Source organism: Sinocyclocheilus anshuiensis, unplaced genomic scaffold (assembly GCF_001515605.1).
Source record: "Sinocyclocheilus anshuiensis isolate Anshui unplaced genomic scaffold, SAMN03320099.WGS_v1.1 scaffold524, whole genome shotgun sequence".
Taxonomy (NCBI): Eukaryota; Metazoa; Chordata; class Actinopteri; order Cypriniformes; family Cyprinidae; genus Sinocyclocheilus; species Sinocyclocheilus anshuiensis.
The window spans coordinates 878,275-900,915 of NW_015555703.1; the positions used below are offsets into that span (position 1 = coordinate 878,275).

The 22,641-nt window shown below is 38.9% G+C and overlaps 1 protein-coding gene across 1 annotated transcript in view; it reads right to left on the minus strand.

The window, feature by feature from the left end:
- Positions 1-1,036: 1,036 nt before the first annotated feature.
- kmt2cb (lysine (K)-specific methyltransferase 2Cb) overlaps positions 1,037-22,641 on the minus strand; it is a 132,141-nt gene continuing 110,536 nt past the window's right edge. The window contains exons 43-60 of the mRNA XM_016464556.1: positions 20,776-22,335; positions 20,494-20,685; positions 18,739-18,903; positions 18,436-18,577; positions 18,205-18,346; positions 16,868-17,046; positions 16,615-16,751; positions 15,982-16,195; positions 14,551-14,690; positions 13,521-13,622; positions 12,237-13,392; positions 10,486-10,622; positions 10,245-10,375; positions 9,012-9,183; positions 5,355-5,471; positions 5,184-5,257; positions 4,922-5,030; positions 1,037-1,329 (exon numbers count right to left, since the gene is read on the minus strand). Coding sequence (XP_016320042.1) covers positions 1,237-1,329; positions 4,922-5,030; positions 5,184-5,257; positions 5,355-5,471; positions 9,012-9,183; positions 10,245-10,375; positions 10,486-10,622; positions 12,237-13,392; positions 13,521-13,622; positions 14,551-14,690; positions 15,982-16,195; positions 16,615-16,751; positions 16,868-17,046; positions 18,205-18,346; positions 18,436-18,577; positions 18,739-18,903; positions 20,494-20,685; positions 20,776-22,335 — 4,962 coding nt within the window. The 3' untranslated portion in view covers positions 1,037-1,236. The remainder of the gene's footprint in view (positions 1,330-4,921; positions 5,031-5,183; positions 5,258-5,354; positions 5,472-9,011; positions 9,184-10,244; positions 10,376-10,485; positions 10,623-12,236; positions 13,393-13,520; positions 13,623-14,550; positions 14,691-15,981; positions 16,196-16,614; positions 16,752-16,867; positions 17,047-18,204; positions 18,347-18,435; positions 18,578-18,738; positions 18,904-20,493; positions 20,686-20,775; positions 22,336-22,641) is intronic.

Sequence of the window (22,641 nt, forward strand, 5' to 3'; positions counted from 1 at the left end):
AAACAATTTTCTTACAGCTGTTCATTGAGAAAAAATATATACAACTGACTCTTTTGAAAAAATTCATGCCCAGTACAATACAAAGTCTAAACTGTCCATTTTTCAACGTGAAATTGTGCACACAGAAACTCCCATATTGAAACAACAAGGCATTATGAAATGGGAAAAAGAGTTTTTTGGCTACAAAATGAATAGTGCTCTCTTTACAGATGCTTCACTTCAATCGATAAAACTAATACAAGCATATGCTTTTCATATGTACATCATTTTCAGAGTTACGCTGACACTTCTTTCTCACCGATACCTGCTCATACCGTCTCCAACAAGCAAGCTTCTCAATCGAACAACTTCTCGTTCTTGCACAACGTTGCATGTTTATAAAATCCATACGACAGCCTTTATAAAAAATGAGTGTGATCTACTTGTGCCCGTTCAGTTTACGCTTGTGATCTCATAATCAGTTTGTGAGGTTTAAAGTTCATTTCACAGTTATCCCTACACCTACAATCCCACCTGATTTACTAGAATGTCACTTTTGAATTCCGTGTCGCTGCTATCCATAAAATATAATTGAATAAAATGAAATGAAAACCAACCAAACAGTCAGCAATAATGTATAAACCACAAAGTCACTACAAATACCACATCCTAAGCACAGAGAAAATACTTTTCTTGTGAAATCCCCTTTGTAATTCTGTACAGTTTCGTAATTACACGTGTACACGTGGTATCATGATGTGTCTTTGTTAAATAATTCCGAAGAAGAAAAGAAAGGAGAAAAAGCAAAACAAAAAGGCACACCTAAAATATCTGAACATCAATATGAATAAGGTAGTATTTGGTCAATCATTCCAATATTTCTCTATATTTACACGGTATTTACAGATGTAACAGAATCTCAAACTGCATGCAAGAATCGCAGTCGGGCTTCCTTTTGATCGGCATAAAACCGCTTTTAAAAATAGGCCCATTCATTCACTCACACAGTAATAAATACAAAACACCTTTATTTTCTTACACTAAACAATGAATGCACATAACGGAACATTTTCCTTTCAAGTCAAGAAATGATAAGAATGGCTCACACAATGCTGAATTCTCGCGTTGCGTTTTCCTCTTAGTCTTGCACATTTAAAAAAAAAAAAAAAAGATCAACAACTTCCAGGATTGGCTGTTTCTTCTTTGCACGTCCCCTCTGGTAAATTGGCACCTCAGAGTTGTTGTTGTCACTCCTGTTTAGTTTATCCACTTGCGGCAGTTGGCAGCTCCACAGTGACATGGGATCTTGCTCTGATCTGCAACTGGGATGAGCTTGTAATCGTAGCAGAGCTGCAACAAAAAAGGAAGTTCAAATATCAAATCAGAAGCACTGTGGATAGTTCTTATGAGAGCAGACATTACAAAACTCTGCCCTTATTCAGCATTTCATCACATGATCAAGAAGAGCATTATGCGATGTAGTCGAGAGTACTTTAAAGTGCTTTTTAAAGGGGTCATATGATGCGATTAAAATTTTTCCTTTCTCTTTGGAGTGTTACAAGCTCTTGGTGCATAAAGAAGATCTGTAAAGTTGCAAAGACTAAAGTCTCAAATCCAAAGAGATATTCTTTATAAAAGTTAAGAGTCAACCACGCCTACCTAAGACGGTTCGTTGAAACACGCCCCCACATACCTACGTCACTATGTGGGAAGATTTGCATAACGCCGCCCAAAACGCCGTTCTCAAGTCCGCCGCCTCTGCTCACTCTAGCCCGCCGTGTGTTTTGTTGTGAAAGCGAAACTACTTTGTTTGGTCTTCCAAAAGAGGACATGACTAGAAATCAGTGGTTATATGTTGTATTTACAACACTGTTCCAGAACACTTCAACCTAAATATTCATCGCTGTTATACGCTCGGGGCGCTATTACGCATCTCCTGAATGAGTCTAGAATGTGCCGATCAAAAACACATGCGAGGAAGACGCAGAAAGCAGCGATCTCGTATGTATGCATATGCATATGAAAAACAATGCGATCATCAACAATAAACAGCATATAAATCAAAAATGCCTAATGTTACCGAGTGAAATGTCGATCCAGGAAGTGGTAAAGGACTGTGCAAGCTTTGAAATGTTATGCCTAATGTTACCGAGTGAAATGTCAATCCAGGAAGTGGCAAAGGACTGTGAAGCTTTGGGGGTGTTGCTTTTTAAAAAAAATAAAACTTACCTGCATTTAAGTGTTGATAAAACAATAATGCTTGAAGCTAGAATAAAACAGAAACTTTTAACTACTTTTAAACGTTTTGATATTCATAAAACAAATATTCTGGGGGGCCATGAAATTTTAGTGAAAATCATAAAAAATTTTGGTGGTGGCTGGCAACTTTTAAAAAAAACGCTGGCAGGGAAAGAGTTAAAGGGCCCTTTTGAGGTGTCTGGATCAGAATGATGCTGAACGGTCACAGAACAGTATGTACAGTAAGAAGGCCGGTACTGACATTTAACAGTGTAATTAAAATACTGTTTTAAAAATCAACTTGATAGCAACTGTATTCATTTCAAAATCATTCTGATGGTACGTGGTCTCTTTCTCAAACATCTGTTCTGGGAGTTTGGAAGTTTGGTGAGCAGGTAGGAAACTCCGCGAAAAGGCAGACTGCTTTACAATAGCAACAAATGCTCAGAAGTTGCAAAAATACACAAAGTTGCTTTAAAAGGGAGATGAATTCAGAAGAACAGTAAAGAAGTGTTTTAGCTGAAACTGTGGTCCTTTGTGATTCATAAAATGCAAGTCAGCAGCTACCGTCACTTTGAGAGAGACAAAAAAGCATATACAGGCAAGACAAAAATAATACCCATTGCCCCTGATGATATATTGAGGTCTTATGAAGCGAAACAATCGGTCTGTGCAAGAAACATTATTTACAACATTATTACCTGTGTAATCCAGAGCCTTTTTAGACCTGTGCTGGCTTGAGCCATGAACCGTTTCAGATGGTTCAGTCCAATTTGTTGATAACTGATTTAAAGCCCGATTGCAGAGGTCTGCTGCATCCTTCACAATCTAGCAGAACCGCCCTGCAATACTGTGCTGTGCATCGCAACGCTAATTTCTGGGGCATGTTTGCATCATTACTTGATGTGCATATTTCATTTAAGGTGCATAAAAATAAAAGACTTTTAGGGGTGCAGTTAATTTTCAGTGAATTCCCTCTTCCTTACCTCTTCTCCCCTCTCAATCCTGCGGGCGGCACTGATGATGATCTTGTGGCCCCGCTCGAACGTCACAACCTCAGCCACACAGTTCGGCGAGCATGAATGATTGATGTACCTACGGAATAAATTGAACTCAAATTGAACGTAGGGGGTTTTGTCCTAATACACTACCATTCATAAGTTTGGGGGCAGTATGTATTTTTTATTTGCTCCCATAAGTAATGTACACATTTGAAAGCTGATATGAGAAGCCAAGTTCATTTCTTACCTTGCAGGGCTTCCAGACCGGGTTGCATCGATAACTCGCTCGCTGTCGACGCGGAACATGTACGCTGGGCGGTTCTGTGGGAGAAATCCACACAGATTTATACAAATGCATTTCGAAGTCAAGGCAACATTATTCCCAGCGCTATTCCCTCAGTGGTTGAGCGAGCTTTACCTTAGCCTTGTACAGCAGCTCTTTCCTCATGGCCACCTCAGCGCGCAGAATATCCCCCATGTATTCAATCACCATGGTCTGCTTCTCAATGTCACGCGCTGCAAACAGCCCAAGACCCTGCAGACATGAGACACATTAGACATGCTTCCACACCCAAGGCTAGAGCTCACACACACACTCATGTTTAGTCACAATGGGCATATTCCATAGGCTTACGCTGTTCTATATACAGCATACATATAAATACTATAAGCTAACCCTAACTGAAAACTTTCTGCCTTTTTTTTTTTTCTTGAAAAACTTTTTTATTTTTATACTGTTTATACAAACGAGGACATCCCCAAAAGGAAGTTTTGCCAGGTTTGCACCTAGGTTCTGGGTACAAAATTGTCCCCAAGATATGAATAATCGGTATACACACACGTTTACTTGGGACATTTCATAGACTTTTTGTATTCTATTGTTTTTGTATATAGCTAGTTCTAAACAATATATCCAAACAATAACAGAAAACTTTCTGCATTTTTAGAAACTTTATTTTTATATAATTTTTTACAAATGATAAAGAGGTTTTGTCAGGTTTAGCTCACTTCTGGATACTAATCTGTCCCAAAAATATGATTGTCCCCAAAGACTTGTAATTCTGCCTGAGCATGAAGAAACATGAATCCCATGAAAATCTGTTAAAGGGATAGTTCACCCAAAAATGAAAATTACCTCATTATTTACTCACCCTCAATCCATCCTAGGTGTATATGAAGTGAATAGATGCATTTGTGTAAGAAAAATATCCATATTTAAAACTTTATGAACCATCTCTGGGTGGTAAAAAAAAAAAAATTTATATATATTTATAGTAGACAAACTATATAGTAGATAAAATTGAGCCTATTTCATGTCATTAAGATTATTTTGCATCATGACGTTATTTTTATAACTTGAGGTCTTATGAAGCGAAACAATCGGTCTGTGCAAGAAACATTATTTACAACATTATTACCTGTGTAATCCAGAGCCTTTTTAGACCTGTGCTGGCTTGAGCCATGAACCGTTTCAGATGGTTCAGTCCAATTTGTTGATAACTGATTTAAAGCCCGATTGCAGAGGTCTGCTGCATCCTTCACAATCTAGCAGAACCGCCCTGCAATACTGTGCTGTGCATCGCAACGCTAATTTCTGGGGCATGTTTGCATCATTACTTGATGTGCATATTTCATTTAAGGTGCATAAAAATAAAAGACTTTTAGGGGTGCAGTTAATTTTCAGTGAATTCCCTCTTCCTTACCTCTTCTCCCCTCTCAATCCTGCGGGCGGCACTGATGATGATCTTGTGGCCCCGCTCGAACGTCACAACCTCAGCCACACAGTTCGGCGAGCATGAATGATTGATGTACCTACGGAATAAATTGAACTCAAATTGAACGTAGGGGGTTTTGTCCTAATACACTACCATTCATAAGTTTGGGGGCAGTATGTATTTTTTATTTGCTCCCATAAGTAATGTACACATTTGAAAGCTGATATGAGAAGCCAAGTTCATTTCTTACCTTGCAGGGCTTCCAGACCGGGTTGCATCGATAACTCGCTCGCTGTCGACGCGGAACATGTACGCTGGGCGGTTCTGTGGGAGAAATCCACACAGATTTATACAAATGCATTTCGAAGTCAAGGCAACATTATTCCCAGCGCTATTCCCTCAGTGGTTGAGCGAGCTTTACCTTAGCCTTGTACAGCAGCTCTTTCCTCATGGCCACCTCAGCGCGCAGAATATCCCCCATGTATTCAATCACCATGGTCTGCTTCTCAATGTCACGCGCTGCAAACAGCCCAAGACCCTGCAGACATGAGACACATTAGACATGCTTCCACACCCAAGGCTAGAGCTCACACACACACTCATGTTTAGTCACAATGGGCATATTCCATAGGCTTACGCTGTTCTATATACAGCATACATATAAATACTATAAGCTAACCCTAACTGAAAACTTTCTGCCTTTTTTTTTTTTCTTGAAAAACTTTTTTATTTTTATACTGTTTATACAAACGAGGACATCCCCAAAAGGAAGTTTTGCCAGGTTTGCACCTAGGTTCTGGGTACAAAATTGTCCCCAAGATATGAATAATCGGTATACACACACGTTTACTTGGGACATTTCATAGACTTTTTGTATTCTATTGTTTTTGTATATAGCTAGTTCTAAACAATATATCCAAACAATAACAGAAAACTTTCTGCATTTTTAGAAACTTTATTTTTATATAATTTTTTACAAATGATAAAGAGGTTTTGTCAGGTTTAGCTCACTTCTGGATACTAATCTGTCCCAAAAATATGATTGTCCCCAAAGACTTGTAATTCTGCCTGAGCATGAAGAAACATGAATCCCATGAAAATCTGTTAAAGGGATAGTTCACCCAAAAATGAAAATTACCTCATTATTTACTCACCCTCAATCCATCCTAGGTGTATATGAAGTGAATAGATGCATTTGTGTAAGAAAAATATCCATATTTAAAACTTTATGAACCATCTCTGGGTGGTAAAAAAAAATAAAAAAATATATATTTATAGTAGACAAACTATATAGTAGATAAAATTGAGCCTATTTCATGTCATTAAGATTATTTTGCATCATGACGTTATTTTTATAACTATTATTCACATTTTCTGTCCAATTGTCATTACTGTAATGTGGAAAAAAATACAATTAAAATTGATTTAAAATTTGAATTCATTTATACATCATGGCAATTTATTTTTAAAAATATTGTAGTAAAGCACTTTTACAGTACCATGCATATCTTTTACAGTACATTAATGGTACTCTAATGAGAATCACTTCATTTCCATATGCAAAATATATATATATTTTTTGGTGGGGGTAAATGTGACCTGGATCCAGACTGACCTATGTACATTGCATTCTACCCTGCTTCAATTAACACACAGGTTTGTACAGCTGACTGAATGAGACATCAGATATGACTCTGTGATTTAGCTGTTTTTATGCAAAAAGCTCGGCAGGGAACTGGAAGTGACACTGGATCAGCTGTGGCTCTTAGATCAGTGGTTCTCAAACTTTTTACAGCGGTGTACCCCCTGGGGCATTTAACATTCTTCTGCGTACCCCCTCTCTTCCACTTAGACCGCAGTCACACCTTTTCTAATAAAGGACAATTTGTGCCCCCTTAAATGGATTTACAGGTGCATTTTTTACCTTTTTTATAGAGGCAAATATTTTCTATCCTTATTAATTGTATGTCATGTTTTATGTCATATTCTTAACATTCCATTAAGTGTATTATTAATATAATAAATAAAGCAATAAATGATGGCAAATCGAAGTGATAATTGTAGATTTAAAAATAAAACCGCCAGTAGGTGGCGGCAAGTCACTGTCTTAATGAGCCAGGCGTCGCGTCATTAATTTATTCAGTAACGAAGCAAAATGCTGTAGTTATGAATGGGTTATTATAAATAGTAGATAAAATTGAGCCTATTTCATGTCATTAAGATTATTTTGCATCATGACGTTATTTTTATAACTATTATTCACATTTTCTGTCCAATTGTCATTACTGTAATGTGGAAAAAAATACAATTAAAATTGATTTAAAATTTGAATTCATTTATACATCATGGCAATTTATTTTTAAAAATATTGTAGTAAAGCACTTTTACAGTACCATGCATATCTTTTACAGTACATTAATGGTACTCTAATGAGAATCACTTCATTTCCATATGCAAAATATATATATATTTTTTGGTGGGGGTAAATGTGACCTGGATCCAGACTGACCTATGTACATTGCATTCTACCCTGCTTCAATTAACACACAGGTTTGTACAGCTGACTGAATGAGACATCAGATATGACTCTGTGATTTAGCTGTTTTTATGCAAAAAGCTCGGCAGGGAACTGGAAGTGACACTGGATCAGCTGTGGCTCTTAGATCAGTGGTTCTCAAACTTTTTACAGCGGTGTACCCCCTGGGGCATTTAACATTCTTCTGCGTACCCCCTCTCTTCCACTTAGACCGCAGTCACACCTTTTCTAATAAAGGACAATTTGTGCCCCCTTAAATGGATTTACAGGTGCATTTTTTACCTTTTTTATAGAGGCAAATATTTTCTATCCTTATTAATTGTATGTCATGTTTTATGTCATATTCTTAACATTCCATTAAGTGTATTATTAATATAATAAATAAAGCAATAAATGATGGCAAATCGAAGTGATAATTGTAGATTTAAAAATAAAACCGCCAGTAGGTGGCGGCAAGTCACTGTCTTAATGAGCCAGGCGTCGCGTCATTAATTTATTCAGTAACGAAGCAAAATGCTGTAGTTATGAATGGGTTATTATAATCACTGACTCTCCAAATCGTTCAAAGCCGCAGATTCGTTCACTAACGAAACACCGCTGTATGTTGCTTGGAGACGCACACCAGATGATATGGATTTCGTTGGAACTATTATTTCGTTGCAAAATAGAACAAACATGACAATATTCTGTTTAAAATGTAGGCTACATTTAAAATGTAAAATGTTCATTTAATATTATCTTTTTTTTGTTGAACTGTTGTAAAAATGAATGGCACATTTGCCATCGTTTGGATATTCAGGGAAATTTGCATTCTTGCTCGTATCTTAAACATGAAAACAACACGCACAGAGTGTGTCTGTATCGAAGAGAGTTTTAAATCGATCTCAGTCCGTATCAATATTTGCTGTTCATGCTTTAAGTGAAGATCTACTTTAAAGACAGCAGAGCGATTTGCTAAAGCAGCATATTCAGCAGCCATCCTATCACATGCACGCTGCGTGTGTGGATGCAGTCAGTTTTGACCGCAAAAGATGAGGTAAGCTGTTTAAATATCATGTATTTGACCGTTTACGACACTCCCATTTTCCTATTTTTACATTAGAAACGGCATTTTGGTTGTCAGAAATACATATTCGGTTTTAATGTTACTTTAAGTTGGGGTAGAATTAAATGAATGCCAAAACTCAGAATTTTGTTTGCGTACCCACCTCCGACATCTCACGTACCCCCAGGGGTACGCGTACCCCAGTTTGAGAACCACCGTTTTAGATGACCGCACAACCGTGCCAGAGGGAGGAATGCCAATAATACAGGCTTAAAAGAGACATATTTCATTAAGACGCTCTTAGAGGAATGACAGAAACTGTAGTCACTACTCAAGGCACACTGAGTATTTCAAGGCCAATCTGAATCCCTTAAAACTTTTCCTTTTCAGTCAGTCTGATTGAATCTGGCAATTTCAGTCAGCTTTTGCCAATGTGCATCAGATGGGTGAGATGATCAAACGTGTTCTTCACAAAGCGCTCGTGTGCATGGACTCACCTGGATGCGAGAGTGTGCCAGATACACATTTGTCTTCCAGTCGCTGGTCAGTCGGCGGTACTGAGATGACTTCGAGTGCACAAAGTGCTTGCTGTGAGAAGATCCTCTCTCTGCCACCGTTGAGTTCTGGATGCAATGTGATGCTCTGGACCACACGGAGAGGATCTTCAGCCTGTAAGGAGGCGATGGCAGAAACACAGAAAGAAAACATTATTTCTGTTCCTCAACTCAAAAAGTAAAGGTCACCCATTAAATAATACATGCATGAGGAAATCTTTCACCCGTGCCCTTTTTCGTCCTTACGTTCCTCACACAGATTTCGCTTGTATTCAAGCTGGTCATGCAAATTGACCAACATCTCTACTGACAACAACAATGGACCCTGCAGGTTTTATGAAGGTAAGTTTAAGACTTTTTAAGACCATTTTAAGACCAATTAAAGAAAATATAAGGATTAAATTAAAGGAAAAACAATATGTCAGTGTGTTCTCTAAATGTAAATGTCCAGGGAGCACAAAAGGAATTGTATGTAACGTTTTGAAAATACAACTTCCAACAGATCTCCATTAATTTGTAATTAATTTTACAAACAAAAATAGCTTCACTAGAATTTGGTAATATCTTTTAGTGTACCTTCTGAGTATACTGCTGAAACATGATGTTCTTCCTCTATATTTTTGTCTTATTTTTAAAGTTTCTTAAATCAAGATACATTGAGAAGCAAAATGACAGAAGATAAGAAGTCTCGTGTTCTGAAAAACTGATCAAAATAAAGTGAGTTTAAGATCTGTCAAAGGGGTCAGAAAAATCAACTTCATTCAAAGGGAAAACAAGTTTTCAGGCCCTTTTGACAGATACCTGTTTTTGTTTTAAGCATGAACTCCATTTTGTTCAATTTCTCATAAAACAAAACTTCAACAATCTTCATTTTGCATCACAACTAAATGTAATTTGATTTGAGGATGATTAGACTTTTGAACTAAAAAACAAGACAAAAATACTGATAAATATATTTATTCTTTGCAGTGCATGCAATAATGCCATGACTTTATGAATTTTAAGACTTTCTGCTACAGTTTAAGAACTTTTAATCTTCAGAAGGGCAAATTAAGAGTTAAGACCCGCAGAAACAGTTTTTTGCACATGCAATTTTTGCTGAAATTTTGTTTATGTGACCGTACCTTAATTTTTCCCAATACTGAAACACTCTTTTTACAAAATGCAGCTACTGACCTCTCATGATGGGGGTACGTCTGCAACTCAGAACGAGCGCAACCAGATGGATTGATGGACAGTGGAAGCACCAACATGGGATTACGTCCATAACGGAATCGATACCTCGAGCACGCCTCCACACCTGGCAGCTACAATAGAGTGACAAATCACAAAATTAGCTCATCGTAACAAACTGCATGTAACTGGACATCTCACTTTACAATATGCAGTGAGTGATACTGAGGCTGACCGTACTAACCGATTCAGTAATGCGGGTAACTGCTGAGATGGTGAGCCCAAACAGGTCCTCTCCCTTCAGATAGACGGGGAAGAGTCTCAGCATGCCCGTCTCAGCCCTCCTCTCAGCCACGGGCCCAAGAACCTTGTCCCAGACCCCTAGAGCACACAAACAAATAAAAAAAACATCATGTCGCTGTCGCAGGTAGGACTGTTGAGATTATCTGGCTTTAAATGAGAGCTACACAATCACACTGAAATTTAAATTGTGATATGGCATAGCGTGATTATTGAACCTCAAAAAACTATGGGATATAGTTTTATGGGATGCATGTGGGTATTTTGGGGCAGCACATTGTGTTGCCCTCTACTACACATTCAGAGTGTATATGGGGCTCATAAAATTTTTTTTTTTTGGTGGTCTCAGGGTGATTTGAAATATGTGCACAAAAAAAAGGCATCTGAGTCCACTTTAATGTTCAGTTACAATGTGAATGCACAGAGAACAGTCCTTTTACACTCATTTCAGAATTGAAAGCGCTTTGATTCTGTTCTTTTAAAGTGGATTTTAGAGTAACTCTATTGACAGCAGATTGCGGCCAAAACATCACTTAGTTTGGAGACAAAAGGCAAGTTTGTAGTTATTTTTTTACACCCTTTTTGAAGATTAAAGCTGCTGTTTCAATATGATGTTATGCCTTGTTACTGTTTGTCTGGTTTTTACTTGTTATTTTATGAGAGATGTTTAATGTTTATCATATCATAGTTCTGATCGATCATACATTTCAAAATAATACTAAAATACAAAAATATTTGCTCAGGGTATCTGCAGAGCTCAAATGTAAGACTTTTAAAGATGTTTTTAAGAATACTCCACACAGTCCACACAGAATAATCCCAAACAATCTCAAAATAAATCATGTATTGAGATTCTTAAGCTGAGGCACACATTCATTAAAGACTTAATACATCTTATTAACAAAACAGGGTAGCTGCAAATTTAAAATACTATTTTAGATGTTCTATTTAATATATAACATATAATGAAATTGGTTTATCTTATCTATTGATTTATCAATATATCAATACATATGAATCAGAGGCCAAACAATATACAATAATGTGTTTAAAGAAAGGCATATTTTTAAGCCTGTGCTAGTAAAATCTCTATATTGAATGTGTTTAATGTTTATAGTTTTTTTTTTGGGGAGGGGGCAAAGCAGAGAAAAGTTAGTTTATGTTGAATTAAATGCCAGATACAGTTTAAGCAACCAAAATAGCAATAATAACCAGAAAAAAATACTTTATGCATAATGCAGGAATTGTAATTACACACAAGCCTGATAAACACCCTGATTTATTTTGAAATGTCGCTGTTTAACTATTTTCAGCTGCTCATAGAAAAGGTGATAGAGATAGATTATGCACTCTTACAACCACTTACAACATATAAACGCCACAAAGTAAACATTGTCATAATTCATCAACAGCAATCTACTGGCATTGGCAATGCGCAAGATTCACTGACCGCAAACTGCTCTGAAACTGGGGGCCGGTAGAATGTGCAACAGTGCCATGTTTTTCCTTTCATTAAAACATAGCCATTTGAAGTTTCATAATCTGACTAGGCCGTATTGCAATTTCTGTAATTGCAAGACTGTAAATTTGATCAAACTGAATTTAAGACTTTTTTATTGACCCGTGGGAACTCTGTCAGCTTTTATATCAGTATATGTGACATAATTAATCGAATAGAGACTGTGACAACTGTACCTTTAGCAGTGGTGTCGGTCAGCACCAGATCCTCGTAGCCCTGCTCAATGACACGGATGCTGAATTCAGGACACCCCTCATGCTCTTCCACAGAGCAGACGTACCGGCAGCGCTTCTGGCCGTGCCGCATGCTCCAGTAGAGCCGGCTCGCCTCGTAGCCAGGTGGAAAGATGGCTATGGACGAATGAAACGTGGGCAGCAGGGTAGGTGGCAGATGACCCATCGCATGGAAAAGCAAACTGCCCACTCTGAAAGTATGGCCGCGTTCAGGCTGCTGCACGGCCGCCGCTAACTGTCGTAGCTCATCGCGCTGCACAAACACGCGGCGGAACACGGAGAAGCAGAGCAGCTGCTGTTCTAAGTGCAACCCGGCGGCGGCGCCAGATCCTCGCGGCCGGTGCTGGTGGCACAGCATTGTCTTATCCTTGAAAAACGTACAGCCGGCCTGCAGGGCACAGGTGAAGTGGTAGATGTTGAGGCAGCGCAGCCGATGGCAGCCACTGGTGGCACCCAAGCGCTGACAGAACACACAAACCACCGTTTGCCCTCGTTGACGCGCCAATTCCACATTGATCAGGGCCCCCGCTTGCGTCTCATAGACCTCGGAGGACCAGAGGGCGCAGTTGAGGTGCACCCAGGTGTCCAAGTCCAGGTTGAGCAGCCTGGCTGGGCCATCCGTCATCCCATCGCCTATCTGTTGGCAAAAACAGCAGCGGCGCCGATCGAGGGTGGTTAAGCACGGCCGCAGAGATGAGTTGAGCTGCTGCAAAAGCTCCTCAACTTCTGACTCCGATGTTTGGGTGGCAACTTTTGGCATCGTGATGTGTACCGTCCACTTTCGCCAGCACAGGCCTTTCCACCTTTTGCCGTGATGCCATGGTTTGTCTTCCATGTGGCTCTGGGAATGTGGTTTAAGCTTTACCATCATTTTAAAATGGCTCTCCGATATGCTTTCAGGTTTGGATTCTATCTTGATCGCTTGAGCCGCCTCAGCTGGGGTGAAAGCCGTGTGAAGATTCATAGAGGAAGGGGACGGTTTGGGCTGGAGTTGGGCCAGGCAGTGGACATCCAGTGAGGACATGTTGTTGCTGTACTGGTGCTGGACTTTAGAGGGACTCTGTTTCAAAGCACTTTCAGGAAGTAGAGCAACAGATGCCTGGAAACGCAACACAGAAACATGAAATGTGTGCAACATTCATCATGCGTAATCAAGAGCAATTTATTCATCAGTCAAATAAAATCAGCCATGCTGTTTGCATATGGATTATGACAGCGAAAACAAACCTCGGTGTCGGCGTTCCCACTGGACTGAGAGGATGATGAGTGCAGAATGAGACAGCTATGACTGCAGAACACCAAACCACCATCCGAACATAACTGAGACTCCTGGGAGAAACCAGGAGGACATCGGGTTTAAAAATGCTTGACTTGTCTTTCTTTAATTGCATGTAATAATGCAAGTTGTTTCGCTTCTGAAAAATTACTTTCCTGCTGATGTAATTATGCATCCTAGGGGTGGGCAATATGGCAAAAATATCATATTGTAATATTTCCAGGTAGGATTACAATCCATGATCACATGATGAGTATTTTTAATGTTGGTTTTTAAGACTAATTTGCAAGTTACTGAGCAGTTAAAACTAGCAGGCCCTACAACTAAAGAAACACAGAACAGAACACAGAAATGACAAGCAGCAGAACAAATGAATACAACAGTACAAAGATAGAAATTAAATAAACAATACTTTTTCAAGCAAGTATTCAGTAGTATTCAGGTAAGAAATACTACCGAAACAATGTAATCTGAAAGTAATCTTTAAAGTAATCAAATGTAAAATACAACATTGTACAAATGAAATATACATAGATTTTTTATTAAAATTACAAAAAAAAAATGCTTTTTTCTTTTGTAGTCTGATTAACATTAATGACAGACAGCAGCAAGTTTTTTAGGCTGCTGTCACTTTAAGACCTAACGCACTGATCTAATATACTGACACAAATCCTATTTTCTCCCAACTGTTTATGTTAACCTAAGACATTAGTAATTTTGTTAATGTGAATACTGGCCAAGGCGGGCATTTTGGCTTTTTTTTTTGTGTGTATTTAACCATTTAGGCGCACACCCGAAACACAGAATATACTTAGCATGTTCGTTTTCTGTTCATGATACAACGATCCAATCAATTCCCACTCAATAAAATAAAGTCCCACCCTACATTTCACTTGGAAATATGTCACATTTCAGAACTAAAATGGGTTTCAAATGCCCTTTTACATTCACTAAGGGAAAACTAAAATAACATATTCATACCTGTGCTTTGCCCTGCTCATCTTTGGCAATTTTCCTCACGCCATTGCCCAGGACAACCACTTTACAGTGTTGACACCATTGTTGCTTCGGTCCTGGGCTTTGCTGTATCTTCTTATTCTGCGCTCTACCGCCAACAAGACCTGAAAGAGATCCACAGTTGTCAATAAACAGAAAAGGTTCTTCCTACCAGCTCTGATTAGCGCAAAAACGGCAATTACACAATGATAATAGAGAGCTGTGTCATTTCCCTGCAATGAACGCGGTGTAATCTTGTATTGAAGTTTTTAATCTGATTCAGTACATTCATTAAGTGAGTATCTGACACAGATGAGCAGACTTCAATAGGATGGAGTTCAGGCCAAGATCACTACTGTGTTCAAGTAGCTTCTCCAATTGTTCACAAAATCAATAGTGATTTTCCATCAGCAGACACAGACACAGACACAATACTGCACAGTTAACAAGTGATGGATAAACAATTCCTGATTGCTATCCTATAATTGTATTTGTGTAAACATGCTGAATGCAACTGTGTACCAATCAGGTTAATTCTACCGTTACATTCTGTATCCATGTATGTATTATGCACCATAAAATTTATTTATTTATTTATTCAGTTATTCATTTACTCATTGTTCCATCATTGTCAGACATAATGTAACAAAAGTGTTTTATATATTATATATAAATATAAAATGTTTATTTGGATTTTTTATTTGATCTATATATATATATATATATACACTATTTAAAAGTTTGGGGTCAGTGAGGTTTTTGAAAGAAATTAATATTATATTCATCAAGAATGCATTAACTTGATCAAAAGTGACAGTAAACACATTCATAATGTTACAAAGATTTCTATTCCAAATAAATGCTGTTCTTTTAAACAGTCTATTCATCAAAGAATCCTGCTAAAATTCTGCTAAAAAAATCATGGTTTCCACAAAAATATTAAGCAGAACAACTGTTTTCAACGTTGATAATAATAAGGAATGTTTCTTGAGCAGCAGCTCATATAAAAATGATTTCAGAAGGATCATGTGACACTGTAGACTAGAGTAATGATGTTAAGCTATGCATTAGAGAAATAAATTACATTTTAAAATATGTATTTAAACAGAAAACAAATATTTAAATTAGTAATAGTATTTCACTATATTACTGTTTCTACAGAATTTAAATGCAGCCTTGGTGAGCATAAGCGACTTTTAAAAAATTTTCCTTTATAAACACAACTTTTTTTTTTTTTCCTTAAAATACTAAAACCAAAATAATTTTAAATCACCTTTATGTTGCATTATACATATTCGATGTCAAGGATAACACGGAGAACATCTTTATGTAGACAAAGACATATATTTGGCCTGAAACCACTGTTTTTAATGGTGATTTAATGGTGACAAAATATGGATAAGCAGGTGTTCCTACTTTTGTTATGGTTGTGCAGAAGCTGCAGGTGCTGAGGTGCTTGCTGTGTGGCCCGCAGTCCATTCGGCTCGTGAAGTGCAGAGGTCAGACGCTGTGGATCCACCGAGGTCTTGATGGCCCCCATAGTTCCCCCCGGCCCGCTGCTGACCTCATAGCTGCTGGGGATCTTCACACGGATCAGGTCAGCAATGGCTGCAACAACATCAGTGATGTTCTGAAAGACCACAGTGAAGAATAAGAGGGGTTTAGATATTATATCATACATTATTTGAAATGTAGTAGCTGTGTTTATTGAGGCAAGCATCACTATTCTTATTGCTTATACTTAGGGTTCAGCAGGTTTTTCTTATTGGCAGAAACAACTCACATTTTCTTCAGACAATGTAATAATCTAGTTATTTATACTACTTCTGCTCGCTCCATTTCAACTGACTGCTTGTAATATGAATTTAAATTATCTGTCAAATTTTGTGTATCTGCCCATTCTGTAGCAGGGAAATGGCTGTACTTCTTCCATGTTTTGTTGTACTTGATGTAATGTTCTTGTACTGTCATTCAAGACACATTCTGCAGTGGTGCATCAAGTGATTTGGATAGAAACGGATTTCTCTGGTAAACATCACTGTTTCTCACCTCGGCAGCTGCTGGCTTCAGTGTGATGGCGATGGACACCAGTCCAGTGTTGGAGCCGTTTTCCACTGATCCAAATGGAGAGCCGAAGAACACTGATGAAGGCTCTGTCTTGACCTCTCGTAACCTGACCTCTGAGCCTACAAAATAAGAGGAATAAACAAAAACAGAAAAAAAAAAATCCACTGTGGTCACCCAGCAGAGCACAGAACATTTATAATGTAAGTGTAGGCACAAAATGGAAAGAGTTTATTACCTTTGCCCCTAAAGACAGGAAACATTGGCATTACTGGAGACAGGGCTGGAGAAGGAGGCTCCTCCTTGACCAATGAGAGAGCAGGATAGCGGCTGATCTCCATGCCAACGACACTCTCTGGGGAAGACGACGGGACAAAGCTGTCTGGGGTGTCTCTGTCTTCACAGTGCTCCTGTCCCCTGTGTGTATAAGAAAAATACATTGTGACGTTTTAACTGAGATGCTGAAAAATAGATTTAAAACACAATCACATTCAAAGTTCTGTCAACCTGCTATTTTGTTTCCATTACCTTTACGCACATACCATGGGGATTCTTTAATTGGGGCGCTTTTGAAAGTTTCAAAATAATGAAACTTCTTCAAAAGGGTTTCATCGGTGTTAAAGCATTTGCTCTGGAATAAAAGGCTGAACAAGGCCTTGATCAACCTTCAAGTGGATTTTGGTGTAAATTTTTTTTTTTTTAATTGTGTGATTGTAATGACATTTTTCAGTTTTTGGAGAAAGCGTTGGGCTTGGATTTGGCCTTGGACGAAGGTTAGCTAGCAGTCAATTCAGTTAGAATTTATAAAGAAAAGAAAAAAAAAAAGGAAACTGATTGTTACTGACTTTTACCGATCTTCATGACTTTTAAGATCATGATGTAAACAAATTCTGATCTTCACTCTGAAGTATGGCAGTACAATTACAACTTCTGGTTTTAACATTATAAATGTATTATAGAGGGAAGTTAAAAACCTGTGTAGGAGATAAGCCAAAAACAGAGACATTTTAACTTTCAAAAGTCTCAAAACTTAGGAAAAATAAAGACACAGTAAAAAGTAATTAAACACCATAAAACTCATCCTAGAGGACAGAAAACTTACCCTAAATGAGGAATCAACCCTTTATTTTATGGAATCGACTTCTCATGTGATGCTACTGCACTCTCATTTCACACCTAATGCTAAATCTTATAACATTCAAAACAAATTCATTTATAGTGATGCTAATATTTATTAGCATAAAGATATTAAAATATGTTCTCAAAAATATGGTGTTTTTGTTTAGTTAGGATCAAATATGGGTGCTTGACAGGGAAAAAATTATGTACACTATCATTCAAAATGAAAAAGTACGAGGTCAGCATGATTTCTTAAAGTTGAAGAAATCTGAATTTTCATTAGCCATTACTCCAGTCTCCCTGGTCCCTGCTAATACATCTAGAACTTAGCAAAATTGCAATTATAACTATTCTGTTACTGAAAATACACATTTGAAGGTCAGACTTTGATATAACAGAAATGTTAAAAACATCAATCGGAAGTGTAATCCCAGTTCTTGTTATCTGGCTACTGACCTGAGCTCTTCCTGGTTGTTATGAGGCGGGGTGGGAAGAGAGGCTGGCACATTCACAGTTTTGGGCCCCTGAGCCAGAGCTCGAGCCAGCAGCTCCTCCTCAGCCTTAAACTGCAGCGGTCGAGAAAGCAGCCCTTTGGTGACTGTTCAAACAAAAACATTGGTGTCATTATGAATATTATAATACATTTATTTTTATCTATGTTTTGGGTTGTTGCTATAACTTGTTCACCATCATGGCCAACAATTACGCCACCTTTGCTGGCAAGCTCCTCTGTTGTGGCAAAGCCATTGAGCAACTTCTGGCGCACCACTGGAGGAGGAGTCGGGGGCAGGGAGGCAGGAGGTGTGGGAGGGTTACTCAAATTATTCTGCTGTAGAGAGAGAAAAATATGAGTGACCATCTGCACATCTCATACATGAAATCTAATAAGTGGAGTTTACTGCTGATGTCACGCAACTTGAAGTAGGTCATAAAAAAGCTTCAGCAGCAAATGTACAGTCATGGAGTGTTTTATTAGCTGCTCTTAATTACCTTGTAAATCAGCTGGGAGTAATAGTCAGAGACACCGTCCAATGAGGCGCTCCCAAATGTGCCCGAGAGATGGCTCTCTCCGTCCAGCTGTCCGCCCCCAAAGGGCACGAAATGGGCAAAGTTCACCCCCACCAGAGGCTCCATTAGGGGCAAGAGAGAAAGCTGCTGGTGCAGTGAAACAATGAGACACAAAGAGAGACACAAGGGAAACGTGAGATAAAGGTCATGCTTAGAAAAACCTGCACTCATGAGGTCCTATATGAATGTTATTAAGAAAACTGACAACTTCTCATGTGATGAGCAAAAGGTATGAGATACATCTTATGCTAAGACCCTTTAATCGTTTGAAAAAATTTGAATTTCACAGTGATGATATTTACTATTATATTAAAAGACAGAATATACTTTAATTAAAAAAGATATTAAAATGTTATTAAAACAGAATTAAATTGATTTGATTGATTTAGTATATAGTTAGATTGAACCAAATATGGATGCCCTCTCAAAAATACAGAAAAAATAACTTTACTGTTGAAACGTTTGGCGTCAATACGATATTTAAATGTTTTTAAAAGTCTCTTATGAACACCAAGGCTGCATTTATTTTGAGCAAAAATACAGTAAAACTGTACTGTGAAATATCATTACAATTTAAAACATTTTAAAAAGTTTTCTATTTAAATATATTTTATTCCTGCAACGCAAAGCTGAATTTTCAGCATCATTAGTCTTCAGTGTCACATGATCCTTCAGAAATAATTCTAATATGCTGATTTGCTGCTCAAGAAACATCTCTTCTTCTTCTTATTTTAAATGTCTTTATTGTCACTTTAAAACAATTTAATGAATAAAAGACAAAAAACAAAAGAATTGTTAAATTGCTGACAAAACACATATGTAATGAGCAACTTTTTTGATAGAGAAAACTTCAGTCAGGAGATTTTAAAACTGCTGTGTCGATTCCAGATTCCTCATTCATAGAGCTCATTATCTATACCAGTGACTTTCTTTCATGTGATGAGCGTTCATAATGCCTCACAGCACCATCCTCCTTTGTACTGTGATTTCTATTGTGATGATACGCCAGACATGAGTTGACATGGCACAGTCTCTCCTGTCTGTAATCATGTCTGAGATTAAAACCAGAACATGCTAGACTCTTTCTCATAGTGCATGACAAAGTGGCTTCGACAACCACATATATACCAGACCACCGTAACTCAAGAAATTATTATAGCAATGCAAAAAGTGTATGATATCTAACATTGAGTGGATTTGCTACAGCAAAAATCACTTTCTTTATTAGCATTTAGTCTTTTTTCCTCAGTAAAAATACATAAACGTCCTCAAAAGATACATTTAGAAAGGTTTAGAAACACTTTACAAAAAGGTTCCATTATGTTAATTACATTAGTTGACAAACTAACAATGAAAATAATTTTAAAGCATTTATTAATCTTAGTTAATGTTGATTCCTACATTTTCTAATATATTATTAAAATCAATTTATGATTTATAAAAGATCATGTGACTGAAGACTGGAGTAAAATTCAACTTTGCCATGGAATAAATAAAACTTGAAAATAAATTATTGAGAGACTTGAAAAATGAACACTTTATTAATATTGCTCATAATGCTAAATGATAAGCTGCAGTGTGAGTCAAAAAGAACACATTTCTTGTTTGGTATTTATGAAGGGATCCCTACTGACAGGGCTGTGACAGACTGAAAATAAAAAGGATTTTTCGTCGTACCTGTTTTAACTGGGTCATCACTGGCTCAGTAGAGGAATACACTGCTTGATTCTCGTCCCCTTCTTTCTTCCGCTTTTTACAGCGGGGAGTGGGTCTGTCTCCATTCTTGGGTGCCCTCTTGTTCCTCTGTTTCTTCTTGTCCTCTGGAAGTAATGGTCCAGGGAAATCAGGGTGGTTTGAATCTGAAAATGTCTGTGGGGATGGAAAAATGACACCGTTAAGACAAAGAGTTCATAAATACACATGTATTAAAATGAAAATGATGCATCCTGAATCACTCACCCCAGTGCTGTCCATGGAGCTCTGTCGCAGAAATGCTTTGTAGTCTGTGGATCCCTCTTCCTCTGACCTCAAACGGTCTTCAGACCTCTGGTGGGGCAGTGCAGGAGGTGGAGTCCTCTTATTCTTCAGGAGGTGTTTGAGGAGTTCATTCCCAGCATCTCCTTTGAAGCTGTTGGCTGGACTTTGGCTCGCAGGATGAGGCAGCATTCCTTCCCTCTCTCCCTCTACCTTGACCATGCCTAGTCCCATTTCCACCTCCAGTCCCTTATGCCCGTGGCAGTCACTCGCCTCCACCTTCTCCAATTTGATGTTGGACAGGATCCTGTCATGCATCTCCTGTTGGGTCATGGCCATCTCTGGCCCTCCACCACAGTTGCCTTCAGAGAGCTGGCTCTCCAGCTCAGAGTGGGGCTGGCTGCTCATGGAGCCTGGTGTAGACGATCCAGGCTGGGACATCTCGCAGAACTCATGGTCGCCGAAGACCATTGGGTTCCTTGTCGGTGTGGATGATGTATCTGACACGCAGGGTGTTAACGGGGCTGTCAGATCCGAGTGAGGTGTGGAAGGAGCTCTCAGGGACTCACAATCATCATCTTTCTTCTTCTTGCGGTTCCTTTTCTTCTTGCCCTTCTCCTCTGGAATGATGTTGGAGTACAGCTGGATAAGTGACGGACCGGGACCTGGAAAGTTTGGAGGCAAGGGCGTGGGACCCTCCATTGGAAACTGATGCGCTTGAGTTGGATTCTGAGGCATCATGTTTGGCCCAGGATATCTCTGAGGTCTAGCTTGTGCTTGGACAAAGTTAGGCCCATGGGGTGCTAGGTTCTCTGAAACAAACCCCGGTCCCATTTCCTGAGGGAATGGACCGTTACCCATCATTGGTCTGGATGGTCCTCCAACGAACCCTGGTTGCATGCCTTGCTGCTGTGGAAATGGTGGACCTTGCATCTGCTGCTGCATTCTGGGTGGCTGTATGAAGTCCTGCGGTAGCTCCTGGTTATAAAAAGGCATTTGGGACAAGGCCCTCATGGTGCCATCTTGGCAGTTAGGGACTTGCTGTTGCTCCATGCAGTGTTTCACCCGCTGCCTTTCCACCTCCTTCATGAGCTGCACCCTTTGCCTCTCCTGCTGCTCGTGTAGTCGCTCCTTACGCTCACGTTCCTGGAAGCCTTCACTAAATGGGTTGGTATCGTCGAAATTCACGCCCCCCGCCTGCCCCTGACCGGGCCTAGCCACTGCCGGCTGCGGAGGCTGTGCCTGCACTACTTGAGCGGGCATTACTCCTGGCATCTGAGGTCCTCCACTGGGAACAGGTGCACCAGGGTGCCAACCTGCTGTGTTGCTCACATTAGCTGCATCTGGTTGGCTAGGGTGGAGACGAATGGGCATCATGGGACCCATCATAGGTTGGTTCACTGGGGGCCCAACTGGCATCATACCAGCATGAGGCTGCATTGGTGGCATTCCATGCATCATTGCAGGCTGCATGCCACCTTGTTGCTGCTGTTTAACCCTGTACTCCTCTATCAGCTCTGCATGCTCCTTCTGCTGTTTGCGAATCTGGAAAAAACAGACACATTTTACATTTAAAAATCTTAAATTGGACTGTTGAGGAATAGGGAATATGTTCTTGCCTCTATAATATATAGTGGTGAATCCTTGAAACAATGTATGAATTAAGCCAACAATGGTATTTTAGAAATAATACTCTTCATTAGACAAGAATTCATTGTAAATGTAGCAGTATGTCTTACATCAGAAAATATTATTTCATTATATACTACGGGGCTGTTGAATGCTTGAATGTGATTGGCTGATGAATGTTCTAAGGTGTGCAATTATTTTCAGGGAAACACACGGAAAAAG